This window comes from Neofelis nebulosa, chromosome 3, assembly GCF_028018385.1.
Source record: "Neofelis nebulosa isolate mNeoNeb1 chromosome 3, mNeoNeb1.pri, whole genome shotgun sequence".
NCBI lineage: Eukaryota > Metazoa > Chordata > Mammalia > Carnivora > Felidae > Neofelis > Neofelis nebulosa.
Genome location: NC_080784.1, coordinates 106,185,979 through 106,205,071, shown reverse-complemented (window position 1 = coordinate 106,205,071; position 19,093 = coordinate 106,185,979). Strand labels below are relative to the sequence as shown.

Below are 19,093 nucleotides of genomic sequence, written 5' to 3'. Positions count from 1 at the left end.
ATGTAAAATGTTTCTTCATTCTAATTCTTCAAATAAACTTCTAGTTACCCATGAGTTTACTTAAATCAATTTTTATAATTTGTATGTTCTGCCGGCACCAGCTTTGAAATGAGTTTCAAAATTTTATTTAATTCTTATTGAGGGATCTTTGATACTAAAGATGGTAGTGTTTTTTTTTTAACTTCTATTTTTAAAAAAGTGTATTACAAAACAAAGTTTAGCCCAGTTCCCAAGCAGTAGCTTCTAACTTCAAACCTGTTCTAAAGCATAGTAAGGAGACAGCCAAATTTTTCTTAACACAATTAACCATTAACCGAGTCAACACGGTTATTACAGCTTTGATTTTATTAACAGTCACGAAACAACCAGTTAGGGAATATACATTCATGCCAATGGAAGCCATTTAACTGCAAACAGATCATAATGATTCACAGAAAGCTAAAGGAATTGCATATTCGCAAGTAGTTTCGGTGCCAGGCAGTACAGATTGTTCCCTCTCAGGTAACAATGCCTAACTAACCTAAAGCCCAGTCCTTGGTAGGTCCGCGTTCCTGAGCTTAGAAAAGCACCGGAAGAATCAAGAGCACCGGAAAAATCACCTCCACTTGAGGAGAACTAGCCCTCCTTCTACACCACAGAGCCAACCTGCACGCACCTTTCCCAACAGCTCAGCAAGCCCTCCCACACCGCCCCTGCCTTAGGGGAAATGTTCAAGCTCCTGCTCTCGCGGGATCTCGCTCCTTGGAGTAAGTCAACTGGATCGCGCGCCCAATCGAACCCCCGCGGGAATACAGTTCGCCAGGTCCGGAAAGCCGGGAAATCGCGTGCGGGGCGGGGTTAACTCCGTGAGCGTGAAGGCGGAGCCTTTCCCAAGGAGGCGGGGCGGGCGCGAGGCGGAGATTGGGGCGGGTCTCCCGGGACCTGTTGATCGCAGGTGTCACTGTCCTGACTGGCCCTTGGGTGTTGGGGCGTGTGCGCATGCTCCGTGCTCCGGGTCGAGCTCTGGGCGGCGATACCAGACGCCACTGCTCCAGTTCCCGGTGAACCTCGGCTACGGTGGCAGCTGTTAGTATCAGCCGGGTGTTGGCGTGAGGCAGAGCTGGGCCAGCGGGAGGTAGCCCTGTGGAAGTGGAAGGCCCGTGTTTCTCTACCTGGACCGCACGCTCCTCTCGTTAGGAGGGCAGAGCTCAAGGTAAGTCTCCGAAATTAGTCTCTAGATAGAGATCCAACGACTGGAGACCCCGGGCCTGAGTGGGAGACCCCAGTTTCAGTGCCAGACCTTGTCTCTCCCCTAGCAGCAGCCCTGTGACATCCTCCGCTCCTGCTCCGCGGACTTTTCGCCCGGGTTCAGGCGCCCGAGGGCACGCAGCCTGCCCGCCTCCTGCCCGTCATGTCCCGGCCTGGCGGAGATGCCTCTGGGCAGGCTGGAGGCGCGCGGGAGGCGAAAGGAGGTGCTCTGTTTACTGGGTCGTGGCTGTTCTTGCTGCTGTGTTTGAGGGCGGGCAAGAGGCAGAACCTGGAGTCCCGCTGGGTGCGTTGGGATTGTGAATATAGCTTACTTGGCCCCTGCGCCTTGCTTGCGAAGCCACTGCCACTCCCGAGCAGCAGCTCTGTAAAGGGGTCCAGATGGTTATGTTGTCCTCCTTGGAGAAGAGAGATGACTGGATACGTAAGAATCTTTGGGCTGGTGGTTTCTGGTTGGTAGTAGTAATTTATCAAGTTAATGTTTAGCTTTTAGACAACAACTTATGGGACATTTACCAAACTACTTTTAAACATCGTTGGAGAACAGGAAGTACTTGTACAGGTGTACTAGGGAGGCCTTCTAAAGACTGCAATCTGAGCATGTTCTGAGGTTTTGTTATCTTGCTGCAAGGTTTTCTGTATCAATGCAAAGTCTGATTAATGCTTGCAAAATGTACTGGAAGGCTTTATTTGTTAGACAGCAGAGTATGCCAGAATGTTTCCTTATCTGGAAAAATATATATATACTTTTGCACTGGATTTTCAAGGCTATTGTGAGGGATGTTTAAACTTCGGAAGTTCTTTGTAATTGGGTCTGATTCGCTTTTAACTCTGTTCTTTAAAAGAACATTGCTAATTCTCAGTGTTTAAAGGAAGTAACAAGTACTAACACAAAATTCTGATTGAAATGAGCTTTTGGCTAAATGGGTACTTGTTAGTTTAATTTTCTATTTTTGGTTTCCTGATGATGGCCTAGGCAAAGCTCCTTCATCCTGTGAAGGAGAAATTAGAAAAATAAAACTTACTTTGTAAAAGTAATACATGATTTATCTGCCATTGTCATAAGAATTCAAATAGACAAACTCAACTGTAAGTAAGAGTTAATTACAGTCTGGAAAAAACACAGGTTTTGTTTTTGTTTTACATTTTGGAGGCTCTTAAAATGAGCTTTTTTGGACAATTTGTCTAGGTTCATGATTACTGGTAATAAACTATAAAGTGATTTATTTAAGTTTGTTCACAAATTAAACTCATTGGTAGTTATGTGTATTTTTTCCTGCAGTGTAGAAAATAAGTAATCAAAAACACCTTTTTTCTTTATTAGTTAAAAACTTTTCATAAACATATGTAGATTGTATATTGTTCATGAAACTTGACACTAGTTGTCAACCCATTAATGTTCTCTAGAAGATACAAAAAGAAGTTTTTTAAAAGATAGCTATTTTAATATGGGAGAGGTACCGTTCTCCACCGTGTTTGTTCTCTTCCTTAAAAAAGAAAATCTCTTTTCAAAATTTTTTATGATTTTACAATGTACTGTGATTCAGGATTTTTTTGCATTATATTTAGTGTCAAATAAATGTTTCTTTTAAACTGTAGTATCAAACACAATTTTAGAATTATGGTTTAGAAGTTTTAGCAAGACAAAGAGTTAAAAAATAAAAATTCTGATTTATTTTAAGGTGATATGCCCATTAAAGAGTCAAAATCAGAGTTATTTTTATTTTCCCTGTTGATACTGTTTGGAACTCACTCACCTACCATGCTAGGGAGGATGTTGCTGTACCCTACAATTTTCCAAAAGTATGTTTGAAATCTATAAAGTGGTAGATTTAAGTTATCCTACAAAGACATTTAGTTACTACAATACTGAGCAGATCTTGTTATTTGACAGCTTTAACTATAAGGTGTTTCTTAATTATAGATCCCAAAGACAACCTACAGTGAGGTCGTTTATGTAGTGCATCTGAAAGTATTCTGAATACAGAGCATGCTAGGTGTGCTGGGGCCCAGAAGATTGTCAGTCTAGCCTACTAGTACTCATGAGCTCTTGGATTAAGGGAGGAAGTGTACTAGATGTCATGTTTGGAGAACTAGCTAGAGATTAGTGATGATACAAATATAGCATTAGTATATTATTATTAATTTTGTACAGATGAAATGATGTTAGAAAATTTTGCATTACAACAGATGCACATAGTAGGAACAAGAAATGGAAGCAGCCTGTTCTACCACAAATAAAAACCTTCAAAAGTTATTTAAACTTTAAATATTAACTTTATATAATATCCTAATTATGGTAATTTATTATGGGCTTTTTTAAGATAATAGGAATATTACATATATATGGGGGGGTGCTCTTTAGGTAAGAAGTGTCTATGCTTTTCCAAGTTAACCGATATCCTCTATCAAGAATTCTTAAAGGAGGGTCCATAATTAGAACTGTAGTCTGTGGTTAGAACTGAATTTTAACATAATTGATGAATTATATTATGAATTTTATTTTATGCATTTACAAACGTTTTCCCACGGAGTCCATAGGCCTCATTAGGCCACCAAAAGTGTCTCTGACATACACAAAAATGCTACAAACCATTGGATGTAGTTGAAGAATTTTTGTTTTATGAGTCACTTCAGAAAAGTTGCTGCTTATATTCATATTTGTAATTCATCAGAAAATAAAATATTATGCAACATAAACCATGTTTCAGTACCTAAACTATCATTTCAGTTATCTGAATTGTGATTTTTTAAAATTAATTTGGTATTTTTGAACACATTTTGTAAATGTAACCACTGTTTACTTCTATTTTGTAAATATTGACTTGCAGAAAGCCTTTTGAAGAAATACTTTTCCTTTGGAATTTGGAGCCTCCAAATTCCAAACTTTTTTTACTTTTTGTGATTTTCTGAGTTAGCAAATTTATTCAGTGAACATTTATTGACCTATTGTATGCTAGGCACTAGAGAATCAAAAATCAATGAGACAAAGGTAGTCAGAAATAGGAGGTCTTCCTTTTCTGAGCCTCATCTCAGCCTGTTCCCAATCCTCCCCCAAACTGAAATGAGTTTCCAAAGATCCAATAGTTCATGTTTTCTTATACCTTACCTTTGTAAGATACCGCTTCTCCTCCTCCCATTACCCTTTCAACGTTTTTTTTTTTTTTTTTTTTTTTTGGGACAGAGAGAGACAGAGCATGAACGGGGGAGGGGCAGAGAGAGAGGGAGACACAGAATCGGAAACAGGCTCCAGGCTCCGAGCCATCAGCCCAGAGCCTGACGCGGGGCTCGAACTCACGGACCGCGAGATCGTGACCTGGCCGAAGTCGGACGCTTAACCGACTGCGCCACCCAGGCGCCCCCCCATTACCCTTTCAACTTACTGGTCACCCATACCACACCTGTGAAGTATTTTCTAAGCCAGCAAAGGACAGTAGATTACTTCATTTTTGTGTTACCACTGCACTATGTACATTTTTTTTAAAACTCTGTACTGTGTTTCTGTAGAGGGAACGCGGAGTAAGAGAACCTGGAGATGATGGTATGTGTGCTGTCATCTCAGGTGTACGGAGAGTACCATATGGACACCATGAAGGGTGGTAGGCGGGCAGAGGAGCTTTCTCCGGGACCCAGAGACATGATGAGAGCAGTGTCCAGATGTATTTTGGGTGCTCTAGTTATGTTTTATGGCTGGATGGATCATGTTATTTACGAATTAAAGTTCTCATTAAGGAAGTTTGTAGTTATTTTTCTGAAAAGTGGTACATAGGTTGAATTTTTCTAAATTAAACCTCTTTTGTTTGCATTGTTATTCCAGAGTTGCTTTCCATTTATTTCCGATGCATTGTCTTCTAATGTTTTAACTTAATTTCTCTTTCTCTAGTCCAAAAGGTTGTAATGAATGTTTAAAACAATACTGTGATGAATCCATTTGTAAAGTGAAGCATTCCCAAACACTTTTTTTTGTAAATTAGAATTTTTCATGTTAAGTTTCTTACAGTAGGATAGCTCTGTAAATGAAATTGTTTTATTTTCTACTAAGAATAACTTATTCACAGATACTAAAATTTAGAAATTGATACTTTATTGTACAATTTATCTGACCTAACTAAGGCTATAGTCAAGATTGATACATCAGTGTAAGGAAATGGAGAAAGATAGCAAAATGAGATATATATAATACAGCTTTTACTTTCTTTTCAAATGTTTCTTTATATTATTAAAGACCATTTACCTCAAAGGTAGTGTTGCTGCTATCATTATAGTTAGCTTACATTTATTGAATGCCTGATTATTTTGGGCATTTATTAGGTATTTTATACATGGTTTATGATATTTAACAACTATGAACCTTTTTATATCATTATGATTATAGATTATGTAACTGATATGATTTTAATGATTGAATAGTTGAGCAATTTTCTGTGATGCTAGAAGCTTTATCATTGGTGGAATAAATAATTGTGGGACACTTGAGGTCAGTATCAGACCATAGATTCTGTCCTTGTCAAGAACCTATCAGGGCATTCTTTGTCCACCAGATGTCTTCTAAACTTCTTGGCCTGCAAAGTAAAACTCTTGCCCCTCTCATGGTGGCCTTCCGTTTCAAGCAGGATGTTTGAATTCTGGAAGACTTTTCCTCCTATATAGTATGTTGTATAGGCCTGAAATAATCCTACCTCCTTGGCAATAGTACTGACAGTGATGTAGCTGCCACTTGGTGGGAGATTGTCCTGAGTCCTGATTGCCTAGGTCATCTTTGTTATAGGAGCACTGATTTGTTGATTGAGGTTTCACTTTATTTCCTGAGCTTTCTTTAATAAATATTTAGTGAGTACTTACCGTGTACTGTGCACTGTTTTACATGCCTGGGATTCCCTTTACATTCTAAGATGATTGAGAGGAGAAACAATAATAATCCTAGTAAGTTAGTTATATAGTATATAAGATGGTGATAAATGCCAAGGAGAAAAGAAAGGTGGTAGAGCAGGGTAAGGGGAGTTGGGAGTGTGGAGTGGAGGTTGTGGTTGCAATTTTAAATCAATATAGGCCTCATTTAGAAGGTGTTTTTTGAACAGAGCAATCCCGAAGGGAGCCAGGGAGAAGTCACGTGGGTATCAAGGGGAAGTGTGTTTCAGGCCAAAGAATAGCCACTTTAAAGCAGGTGTTTGCATGGTGTGTTCAGAAACAAGGAGGGTGATACAACTGCAGTGGAGAAAGTATAGGAAAAGTATTTAGAGGTGAAGGTGAGGGGATGGGCAGGTGTGACATAGTAAGAAATATATACAGTATTTGATCTCTGGCACCATTTTCTGGCACACAGCTTCTAAAACCCTTGGAATCTCTGGAAGCAATAAATGTGTTTTTTTGCATGCTAATGAGATGACTGGTGGTTCAGAGCTCCTAGATAGCCTTAGGAGGGGGCGCTGGTTGCCAGGGGAACCAACTGTGTGATTAGAGGAATTGAACTTTCAGCCTGTCCACCTCCCTCCACTTCCAGGGAGGGGAGCGCGGTGGATTTCGAGCTAATCACTAATGGCTAGTGATTTAATCAGTTGTGCCCTGTGTAATGAAGCCTCCATAAAAAATCCTAACTGAAGGGATTTGGAGAGCTTTTGGATTGTTGAACATAGGGAGGTGCCGGGAGGGCGTATGTCTGGAGAGGGCATGGACATTCCATCCCCCTTCCCACATATCTTACCCTTTGCCTCTCTTCCATCTGGCTGTTTCCGAGTATCTTTTCATAATAAACCTCAAGTCTAGTCGGTAAGCTGTTTTCCTGAGTTCTGTGAGCCATGCTAGCAAATTAATTGGATCCATGGAGAATGTCATGGGAACCTCCAAATTATAGGCAATTAATCAGAAGTACAGGTAACAACTTGGGACATGTGATGAGCAGCTGAAGTGAGGGGGATGGTCTTTTGGGACTGAGCCCTTGTCTTGGGATTTGACACTGACTGCAGGTAGATAATGTCAAAATTGAGTTAAATTGTAGGTATTGTGTTGGTGTCCACTGAGAATTGGAGAATGGCTTGTGGAAGAACACATCTGGTCTCATTAGTGCAGTGAGAGTATAGAAAAAAGTGTTTTTTACTTTTGGCAGGTAGTATAGGGCCTTGCAGTCCATTGTAAAGACTTTTTGGGTTTTAATCTGAAGGTAATAAAGACCCATTGAAAGATTATAAGGAGGGGGATGACATTATGATTTAATTTTAGATGGTTCTTTTTGCCTGTTCTTGAGGGTAGGTTTTGTTGGGTAAGGGCAGCATCTAGGAGACAATTAGGCTATTCTAGCAATCCAGGCAAGATTTGATGATGGATACGTCGAGAATAGTAGAAGCGAGAATAGTAGAAGCAGAGGGGGTGAGAATTGGTCACATTCTGACAGAGGTAGGTGAGAAAGCAGAGTCAAAGATCATAGCAAGATACTTGTTCTCAGCAACTGGAAAGACAAAGTTACCATCAAATGAGATGAGGGGGAAGATATAGGCAAAGCAAGAGTTCCGTTTTGGCCTTTGTCAAGGCAAAGAAATGTTAGGTTATGCCTGCTTTGGCATAATTGGCTTCTGAAGTCGTATCTTAAAACAGATTGCTATAAGCCATTGTCTTTAATGTTCATACTCTATATTCTGGATACACATGAACTCATGTCTTTCTCTGGTTAGTTATCAGTGGGAACTAGTGAGTAGGTAAAAGCCATGAGAGATAAAGCATAGTTCTTTTTTAGATGAAAAGAAATAGTGCAAAAAAGTACAGAACATTGGGAATTACTTAAAATTTGCTGTTTTTGTTTGTGGTGGTACAGTATTTTCTTATGACTTTAATCTCATTTTCTGTCTTTGTTTTATAAATGTTCTAGTACACTCTTCTCCAATACCTCCATTTGTGGGGTGACAGTGGTTTTGTGTGTCAAAGGATATCTGTTCTTCAGTTGTATCTTCCTTACTCTAATCCTTCAATTTACAGAAGTCAAGATACCTCTATAATGAATTAGGCTTTTAATTGCTTCACCTTGCTATACCTCTTCACCTTGCTATCGAGTTATTGAAAATGAAACCTTGAATACTTTTACTAGTTAGGTGAACAGTTGTAGTGTACCAATAAAAAGTCTTCAGCGTGTCTTTGAGTTGCTGTATTGCTTATTAGTGAAAAGATGTTAAAATGAAATTTTACTGTATAGTTTGATGGTTAGGCCAGGATACTATTAAAAATATATTTCAGTAGCTTTATTAGCAGTGATTTTATGTAGGATTATGGGTATTCTATATTTTCCCTATGCAGTACTTCTATGTTATTTTAAAAATCTATGTAATATTTTATAATCAAAACAAATCCCAATAAACGTAAAAGAACAAAGGAATTTCATAGCTTTATTAGCGCTTTTATTAGTTTTCTAGGACCTCTGTAGCAAAGCAGAACAAAATGAATGACATAAAACAATAGAAATTTATTCTCTCACAGCTCCAGAGTCTGGAAGTCCAAAATCAAGGTTGGCAGAGTTGTTTTCTTTCAAGGGCTCTGAGCAGAAGCCTTCCTTTCCCCTTTTTGCTTCTGGTGGTGGCTGTCAATCCTTGGTGTTCCCTTACCTGTAGTTGTATCGCACCATTCTCTGCCTGTCATTAAACAGTATTCTCTCTGTGTGTTTCTGTCTCTTTTAATGATAACTGCTAGCCTTATTGGATAAGGGCCCACACTAATGACCTCATCTTAACCTCATTACATCTGCAAAAGCCCTATTTCCAAGTGTTCACAGGCACTGGAGGTTAGGACTCTAATATGCCATTTGGTGAATACAATTCAATTTGTTTTCTAGCTTAATATTCATTTTTAAATCAATTGAAGAAAAGGGAACACGTCCAAACTCCTTTTTATGAGGCCAGCTTTACCCTGATAACAAAGATAAATAAGGACACTACAAGGAAAGAAAATATAGGCCAATATCCCTGGCAAGTATAGATGGAAAAATTCTCAGCAAAATGTTAGGAAATCAAATTCAGTAGCATATTGTAAGGATCATGTACTATGATCAAGTGGGATTTATTCCTGACGTGCAAGGATGGTTCAATATTTGAAAATCAATAAATGTCATATACCACATTAAAGAAAGGAAAAATTACATGCAGAAAAACATTTAACGAAATTTAATACCCTTCCAGTATAAAATTGCTCAACAAAGTGGGTATAGAGGGAATGTGCCTCAATATAATAAAAGCCATTTATGACAACTACACAGCTGACATCATTTTTAATTATGAAAAGGCAAAAGCTTTTCCTCTAAGATCAGAAACAAAACACGGTGCCCATTCTCACCACACCTATTCAACATAGCACTGGAAGTCCTAGCCAGAGCAGTTAGTCAAGAAAAAGAAATAAATGGCATCCAAATAGGAAAAGAAGAAGTGAAACTATTAAGGCTCCAGCAGGAACTGTTAGAACTAATGCTCGAATTCGGTACAGTTACAGGATACAAAATCAATGTAGAGAGATCAGTTGTATTTTTATTCAGTCAATTTTATCTGAGCCTAAAATTGCAATATCAAATTTCTTTTCATTTGTTGTTTTCTGGTATGTCATATTTATTTAAATTTTTTGTGTGTGTATACACGTACATAACTTATATAATGTGTGAATGTAATTAAGATACATACTATAGGTTTTTTTCATACAGGCTTTTTTTTTTTTCACTTTTATTTTCAAGTTTGGCTGTCCATCCCCATTTTAATAAAACATATACACACTCTTCCTTGTTAAGAAGTTCATGTAAAACATATATATTTTTTCACATATGTTTTACAAAAATGGGATTATATTACATTTCTGCATTTTGCCTTTGTCACTCAAAAACACCCTCTTATATAATTATGTTCCTGTTTATGGATATTCATTTTGATTCTTTCCTTATTTATTGCACCTACATAGTATAGCTCAAAAAGGTAATACTTTTGGGGGGGCATAGAATCTCAGTATTAGAGCTTTTAGATTGAAGGGTGTTTGTTTTGGGGTGCCTGGGTGGCTCAGTTGGCTGAGTGTCCAACTCTTGATTTTTGGCTCAGGTCACGTTCCCAGGGTTGTAAGATCAAGCCTCGTGTCAGGTTCTGTGCTGAGTATGGAGCCTGCTTAAGATTCTCTCTCCCTTTCCCTCTGTCCTTTTCCCCTTCTCTCTCTCTCTCTCTCTCTCTCTCTCAAATGAAAAATAAATAAATAAATAATTGTTTTTAAATTTAACGGTTGTTGCCAGGTTGATATAATATTTCTGCAAGGGTAGTACAGTATAATCACATGTTTTATTAGTCAACAAGAAGAGAAAGCACTTCTTTCCATTTATCCCAACCAACAGTGTCTCTTTTAACTTTGCAAGCCTGATAGAAACAAAGTACTTTCATAATGCCTCTGTGTTCAGGTCTCCAAGATCCCTCTCATTCCCAGGTTTGGTGATTTTGTAAAACTCCGAGTACTCAGCATATAGTATTTCCTGGTATGCTTTATTAATTATGGCAAAAAGAAATAAAGCAAAATCAGCAAATGGGGAGCGATCATGGGGTGATGTCTGATGGAAATCAGGCACAAGTTTCTCACAATTTTATTCCAGCAGAGTTACAAAAAACACACGAATTCCTCCAGCACCAAATTGTGGTGACAAGTAGTGTTGTCTGTCAGAAAGCTGTTTAGAGACTCAGTGCGTAGGGTTTTATTGGAGTAGTCACATAGTTATCCTCTGCTTCATAGGTTATCAAGATTCCATACTTCCAGAAGGAAAACAGGTGTTCAGGATAAAACACAGTTCAGGCACAGTAACCAGCACTCACTAGTTATTGTGGTGGGAATCCTCTCAAAAATTTAAATTCCAAAAGCCTAAAACCTTGCAAACAGGCCTTTCTGAGATGGCAATCTCTGGTCTTGCTATGTTGTCTTTTTTCTTTTTTCTTACGTAGTTTTATTGAAATATAATTCACATATCATACAATTTACTCATTGAAAGAGTACAATTCAGTAGTTTTTAGGCAGACCTATCACCACAATTTTAGAACATTTTCATCATCTCGAGAAGAATCCTTGTATCCTTTAGCTGTTACTCTTCCCTTCTCATCTCTATAACCCCCATTTCTACAGTCAAAGCAATCACTGACTGTCTCTAGATTTCTCTGTTCTGGACATTTTGTATCAATGGAAACATAACGTGTGGTCCTGCATGACTGACTTCTTTCACTTAGCAAAGTGTTTTCGGTGTTCATCCATATGGTAGTATGAAAAGTACTTCATTTCTTTTTTTTTTTTTTAATTTTTTTTTAACATTTATTTATTTTTGGGACTGAGAGAGAGATAGAGCATGAACAGGGGAGGGTCAGAGAGAGAGGGAGACACAGAATCTCAAACAGGCTCCAGGCTCTGAGCTGTCAGCACAGAGCCCGACGTGGGGCTCGAACTCACTGACCGCGAGATCATGACCTGAGCCGAAGTCAGGCGCTTAACCCACTGAGCTACCCAGGCGCCCCAACTTCATTTCTTTTTATAGCTGAATAATATTCCACTGTTAGAGTATGTATACACATGTAACATGCTCATACCATATGTTGTTTATCCCTTCCGTTAGTTGATGAACATTTGGGTTTCCACCTTTTGGCTGTTGCAAACATTGCTTTGTTAGCTCTTTTCTGCATAACCTCCCGAATATTTATTGAAAGCATAAATATAGAATCACATTTGCATTCCTGGAATAAACCCTCCTTGACTATTCTTTTCAATAGTGTATATTATTCTTTGACACATTGATGCATTATGTTTGCTAGTGCTTTATTTATGAGTTTTATATCCAAGTCACATTAGTCTGAAATTTATCGTGTTTTGATATTCAGGTTATGTTAGCTTCATGAAATGATTTGGGATACTTTGTATATTATTTTTCCTGTGCCCTGCAATAATATACCATTAGAATTAACAGTTCTTTAACTTTTAGATAAAATTGAACTTTGAATCCATGTGATCCAGATGGCATTTGCAGTGGGAGAACTTTTGTTTCCACATTGTTCTAGGTTTCGAAAATATTTTCTACTTTTTCTTGGCTTGATTTTGTTAATTTGTATTTTTTGGGGAAATTACCCTTTCCTTTAGATTTTGGAAGTTATTGCCATAAAACTTAAGTGATATTCGTTTATAGTTCTTTTGGTTGCTTCTGTATCTGTGGTCATTTCTCATTTATCAATTTCCTTGGTGTTTATATATGTTTCTTTTTTTCCTTAATCAAGCTTGTGAAAATTTTGTCTGTTATATTAGTTTTTACAAAAGTTTATTTTTTGATTCACGTTTTCTTTCTTTTTAAAATGTTTATTTTGAGAGAGAGAGAGAGCAAACGAGCAAGCTTGCATGTTGGGGGGGGGGGGGGTTGGGGTGGGCAGAGAGAGAGAGAGGGAGACAGAATCCCAAGCAGGCTGTACACTCAGCACAGAGCCTGACACAGGGCTCAATCCCACCACCCTGGGATCGTGACCTGAGCCAAAATAAAGAGTCAGAGGCTTAACTCAGCCACCCAGGTGTCTCTATTTCTATTGTTTGCCAATAAATGGGCTTGAAAATCTCTTTTTTCTCTCTCTTTTCAGTTTAAGGCTTCATAACTTTCATCCTACTTCCTTCCCCACATCATGTGTGGATTTATTTGAGTTATGTATTCTCTGTCTGTGAGTTTTTTGGCTTTTAATTGTGGAAAAATCATAGTCATTTTTAAAAGTGTTCACTCAATTTAGTTTTTCTGGGAATTCTTTTAGATAGTATTGATAGTTTTAGATTTCACTCATGCCTTTTAGCTTTTTTGAAATGTTTATATTTTCCACTTCTTTACTCCTTTTTTAGTACTTGCAGGAAAATTTCCTGATCTGAGCTTATTGCTTCTTAATATGGTTTTCACTTCTATCCATTTTGCTAGTTAAGTCATTCTTTTGCAAAATTGCAGTATTTTAAAAAGCTGCCATATTCAGTTGGTGGATATTTATTGTTTATTTTAAATTTGTATTTCCTTCGGTCTGTTTATTCTGTTTCCTATGTTGTAAAATGTTCAGTTTGCTCCTACTCCTCAAGTGTCTGGTTGTCTTTTTCCTGGAGTACAACCAAATTACAAACTAATAATGTTTACATGAGAAGGGTGAACTCTCATTTGTGTTTATTCAAATGATTTCAGTGAGTAGAGGTAGGATGTGAGTAGAGGGGCTTGATCTGGAGTGATGCAGCCTGAGACTGTTACCCAGCCTAGCGGCATGATTTTTTCCAGATCCTACTAATCTCTGTTCTATTTGTGAAGTAGGCATGAGAGAACACACAGGGCCCTTGCAGGTCCCCGTACTTGTTACCAGTTCCCAAACTGGTAACCAAACTGGTTGTGCTCTAGTGCTTTCCTGTTGTTATAATGTTATAATCTCCCTTACACTCCAGATGGCACTAGCGGGGTAGCTGAACTTTCCTGTTTCATTGCATTGTGTGGGGTGGGAATTCTCTGCCGAGAGCAATGTGAAGAAAGGAAAAGGTCCTAACTTGAAAGCTCTTTTCCAGTCTGTAGCTCTTGTCCCTCTCTATTTCTTGGCTGCTGTTTCCCTCCCACTTTAGAAGCCAGTTACTTTGGTGTCCTTAAGGTTTCTTCCTGTTTCTCATTTGGCTACCTATTCCTTTTGTATAATCTCCAGACTTGGGCTGGGGTTAGGGAGCAGAGGGCATATACTAGTTTGACATCTTGCACAAGAGTGGAAGCCACAGTATTTTAAAATTATCTGTTTGTGTGTTTGCCCTTCACCAAAGTAAGCTCATTAAAGGGAGGGGTTGTTTTATATACTTCAGCACAGTTCATGATGCAAACCTGGTGCCTAGTAAATGATGAAAGAGTATCATTTTAATAGGATTCTTTCATTAAAAATACAAATTTACTACCAATGTAGAGCTCCTTTAATGTTGTAATATGCATTTATTAAAAACTTAATTTATATTAAATATTTGGGGATCATTTAGATCACTTTAGGGAAGGTTGCAATCCACAGAGTTAAAAAGGAAACAACTAACATAGTATAGTGTTTTAGAATTCTTGAAACATTTAATCTATGTTAATTGGGGCTATTATTGTTATCTCCATTTTATAGATGAAGAAGCTGTAAATCAGAGAGGATAAGGATTTATCTAAGACCGAACAGCTAATAAGTGATGAGCTAATATGTTGGGCTGGAAGTAAGCCCTGGCTTTAATTCTTTAGATAAGATGCTTCTTTATTCCTCAATGCTTTCCTTAGTGGGCATTTGACCATTGGTATTGAACTGATCTATCTCATTCTTTCGTAGGTTTTTGTGCTTTGAAAAAGAGTTTAGAGCCAAAGTCCTCACAGAGGTTTTTCAGTGCCCCACATGATCTGTTCCCATCCCTCCTTTTCATCTTGTCTGTTCTTTGTTCACATTTCTTCTGCCACATTGAATAGCTTACCATTTTCCCAACATGCTAAGCATGCTATTCAAATTCACTCTGTTCGGGATGTCTTTTTCCCGGGTGGTATCTTCACCTCCTTCAAACATTTGTGCAAAGGTAACAATTCGCAACTAAACTTTCCATGACTATCCTGTTTAAAAGTGCAAACTGTCTCACCTTATATGCATTTTCCACCCTCTTTCCTTGCATTGTTTTTCTGTTAGCACTCAGCACATAGCTCTTCTAGTACAAGTTACAAGTTGTTACTCATTGTATTATTGTCTGCCTTTCCTCATTATTAGTCCCCGTGCCTGGCAGAATACCTGGCTCAGTAAATGTTTGTTGAGTGAATGAATATAGGAAGGAAGTTTAATTGATTAAACAAAACTTATTAATAATACTTGTTTTATTTTTAAAATTTTATTTATTTAACTAATCTCTACACTCAATTTGGGGCTCGAACTCATGACGCTGGGACCAAGAATTGCACGCTTTTTTGACTGAGCCAGCCAGGCACCTCAGTGATAATTGCTTTTGATTAAATTTAAAGTCCTTTTAGTCAAGAACATGCATTTGTGAATAATGTAGAAATTTACTTTAGTTCACCAAGATTTGTTTATCAATTTAAGGTTTCTTCTGAGTTATTTTATTTATTTTTTATTTAAAAATTTTTTTTCTTAATACTTATTTTTGAGAGACAGCATGAGTGGGAGAGGGGCAGGGAGAGAGGGAGACACAGAATCCAAAGCAGGCCCCAGGCTCCGAGTTGACAGCACAGAGCCAACGCAGGGCTCAACCCCACGAACCGCGAGATCATGACCCGAGCCAAAGTCAGAAGCTTAACCGACTGAGCCTCCCAGGCGCCCCTCTTCTGAGTTATTTAATGCATATCAATTTGTGTAAAATCTCCTGGGTTTCTTGGGAAAATGATATGATTCTGTGTAAGAAAGATAACATAGAATGTCTGTATAAGTATTTGTTTTAATAAACAAGGCAATTTAGTGTTGACAACAAAGTTAGTACTTTTGAAAATACTACCTGAGATCTAATTTAATTCTAGTTTTCTGTAAAATATTTGCCTTATGAAACCACTCACCATTGAAATGTTCAAGTAGGTTGTGATTGATGTCACATGGATATTTTTTTAAAGTTTTTAATGAAGAATAATGTTTTCATTTTTATATTTTAGAACATTATTATAATCTTCCTTGGGTATATATTCGGTATTTGTGTTCAAATAGTAAGGTAGCAATTTTCTTGATTAGCCTTTACTTTTATTTAAACATCTATTTTCTTTCTTGTAGATTTGCTTTGAAGTCACGTTGATAACAAATATGGAGTCACCTTTGATAACTTCACCTGGAAAAGAGAATCTTCTTATTAAAAAAACATAAGGAAAACAGATGACCAAAGGAATCGTGCCAAATGCGAACTCAACATCTTTTTGTATCATCTGGGTTTTAAATCATCAAGACAAATGGCTTGTACTTCAAAGAAAATTATTTGTTCATTGACATTGTTTTTAGAAGTTTAAAAAAAAAAATCTTTTTTTTACCGTAACTATACAACTCTCTTATAAAATTAAACACATATAAAAATTTTAAGGTCATGTTTAAAATAGCTTTCTTTTTTAGAACTTCAGTGTTTGTGTACCCTATTTTTGCTTGACAAAGTCATCAAAAATTTACAGCAACAGGAAAGATATGGACTTGGAAACTTATGTTATTATAATTGACTGCATTGAATTTAGGTGGACAATTCAAGACATCATCCCTTTTATCATCAGAAACATCATGTAAAATATATAATTCTTAGCTTTAATGTAAACAGAGTTTCTTGAAAATGGCATGGGTGAAATTCTTACGGAAACCTGGTGGCAATCTTGGAAAAGCTTATCAACCTGGAAGTATGCTGTCCCTAGCCCCTACCAAAGGCTTGTTAAATGAACCAGGACAAAACAGCTGCTTTCTTAATAGTGCTGTACAGGTGAGACCATAATTTCTTGTTTAATTTTCAAAAGTGCTTTTCAAGAAGTCCTTTGTTTAATGTTTCTTATACTGTAAATTAAGAGTAAAGTTATTATTGACTGGAAAGCCTTTTTAATATTACTTTTAATTGTATCAAAAATATTTTGGCTTGGCATTTTGTTTTTTTATTATAAACAGAAGTGAATATTATTTGTTTAATATAAATGGGAATGTTTTTGCAACAGAATAATGCATATCTACGCTATAAAAACATCTTTTGACTTAAAATGTTTATTTAGTAAGTTAAAAATATGTTTCTGAAATACATAAAATAGTTTTTTTGAATCAACTAATCTCTTCCCCCCCCCCCCCCTCCCGTTCTTTTAAAAGGAATCTAGTGGAATCCCCATAGATAGCCTGGGTTGAGATGAGAATGCACAGTTAATTCTCAGGATTCAAACTCCCTTCGCCTTCCACTGCGGCCTTAAATCGTCTCTGTGGTATCATAATTTAGACACCACTATTTTAGTGGAATTGAAAATTAATCCATTTTGCTTCAGTCCTTGTTGAAATTCTTTTAATTAGCAAATATGTACTAACCTTGCTTTTCTATCAGCATTCTGATATACATTGGGACCCTTAAATGGCAGTCACTGTTCTTCCCTGGCCTAAAGATCCCACTGGCATTAAGTGCTATGAGAAGTGCAGGAAAATATTTATTGAATGGCACTGGATATAGGGAAATACTGTATACCAAAAAAACGTGGAATGAAATGCTTTTAATTAAATCAGCTGTGAGAAAGGGCTTCTATCACAAATATTTTTCTGTTAACCCTTTTCTAGGTCTTTTTTTTTTTTTTAAACATATATGTATATATATTTCTATTTCTGTCCTTTTCTCTGGCTTCCAAAATGCAGTATGTAGTTGTGTAAAGCATACTCACATGGTACAGAAAATGGATAAATATTCCAGTGGCAATATATTTTTTTTAAATGAACATTCCATTGCTCTTTACCATGAAGGTTATTTATACTCCTCTACATAGTTATTGCCGTTTCTGTTGCTCATCACTCCTTTGTGTAGATCCTGGTATCACTTATTCTCCTCGAAGGTAGTCTTTTAACATTTCTTGTAGGTCAGATCTGTTGTTAATGAGTTCTTTCAGCTTTTGTGTGTCTGGAAAAAAATGTTTCAATTTTGTTTTTGAAAGATATTTTTACTCATTAAAGAAGTCTATCTAAGTTGGCAGTTTTTCTCTTTCAGTACTTTAAAGATTTTGGCCCTTTATCTTCTGGCTTGCATTATTTCTAATGAAAAACTGTCATTCTCTGTACCTCTGTATGTAATGTGTCCTTGTTCTCTGGCTCCTTATAAAATTTTCTTTTTTTCACTAGCTTAAAGCAATTTGATATTGATGTGCCTCAACATAGTTTTCTTCATGTTTCTTGTGTTTGGGCTTATTGAGCATCTTAGATCTGTGGGTTTATGATTTTAATCAAACTTGGAAAGTTTTTGACTATTATTTCTGACTGTGTCAGAACAGAGCTCAACGCGGAGCTTGAACTCATGAACCATGAAGTCATGACCTGAGCCGAAGTTGGATGCTTAACTGACTGAGCTACCAGGCTCCCCAACCATTATTTCTTCAAACTTTTTTGTCTGTCTCTTCCTTTGGAGGATTCCAATTATATATAAAAGTGGTTGCCTCAGGTTGTCCCACAGCCCACTGATGCTCTTTTCATTTTCACTCTCAATCTTTTTTTCTTTCTCTTGATTTCATTTTGTATGGTTTCTATTACTATGTTTTCAACTTCATTAATCCTTTCCTTTGCAGTGTCTAATCTATTAATCCCATCCAGCGTATTTTGATTTCAGACATTGTAATTTTACCTCTAGAAGTTTGATCTGGGTCTTTTAAAAATCTTTTTGAAGTCTATACTTAACATGTTCAGTCTTTTCTATAGCATCTTGAACATTTGAAATATAGTTATTGTTTTAATGTACTTGTCTACTAATTCTGTCATTCTGCAAATTATGGGTTTCAACTGATTTTTATCCTCATTTGGGAATATGTTTTCTTGTTTATTTTAATGTCTAGTGATTTTTTATTGGATGTAAGACATTTTGAGTTTTATCTTGTTGGGTGATGGATATTTTTATATTCCTAGAAATATTCTTGAACTTCGTTCTGGTATACTTTATTTGGAAACAGTTTGATCATTTTATTTTTTTTTATTTTTATTTTTTTAAAAAAAATTTTTTTTTCAACGTTTTTTATTTATTTTTGGGACAGAGAGAGACAGAGCATGAACGGGGGAGGGGCAGAGAGAGAGGGAGACACAGAATCGGAAACAGGCTCCAGGCTCCGAGCCATCAGCCCAGAGCCTGACGCGGGGCTCAAACTCACGGACCGCGAGATCGTGACCTGGCTGAAGTCGGACGCTTAACC

At 37.1% G+C, this 19,093-nt stretch overlaps 1 protein-coding gene across 2 annotated transcripts in view; it reads left to right on the top strand.

The window, feature by feature from the left end:
- The first annotated feature begins 1,003 nt into the window (after positions 1-1,003).
- The window catches only part of USP53 (ubiquitin specific peptidase 53), a 66,611-nt gene continuing 48,521 nt past the window's right edge, over positions 1,004-19,093 (top strand). The window contains exons 1-2 of one of the 2 annotated variants that reach the window (XM_058721499.1): positions 1,004-1,192; positions 15,981-16,662. In XM_058721499.1, the coding sequence (XP_058577482.1) occupies positions 16,519-16,662 (144 nt within the window). In that variant the 5' untranslated portion in view covers positions 1,004-1,192; positions 15,981-16,518. The remainder of the gene's footprint in view (positions 1,193-15,980; positions 16,663-19,093) is intronic. The other variant, XM_058721498.1, reaches the window with a different exon arrangement.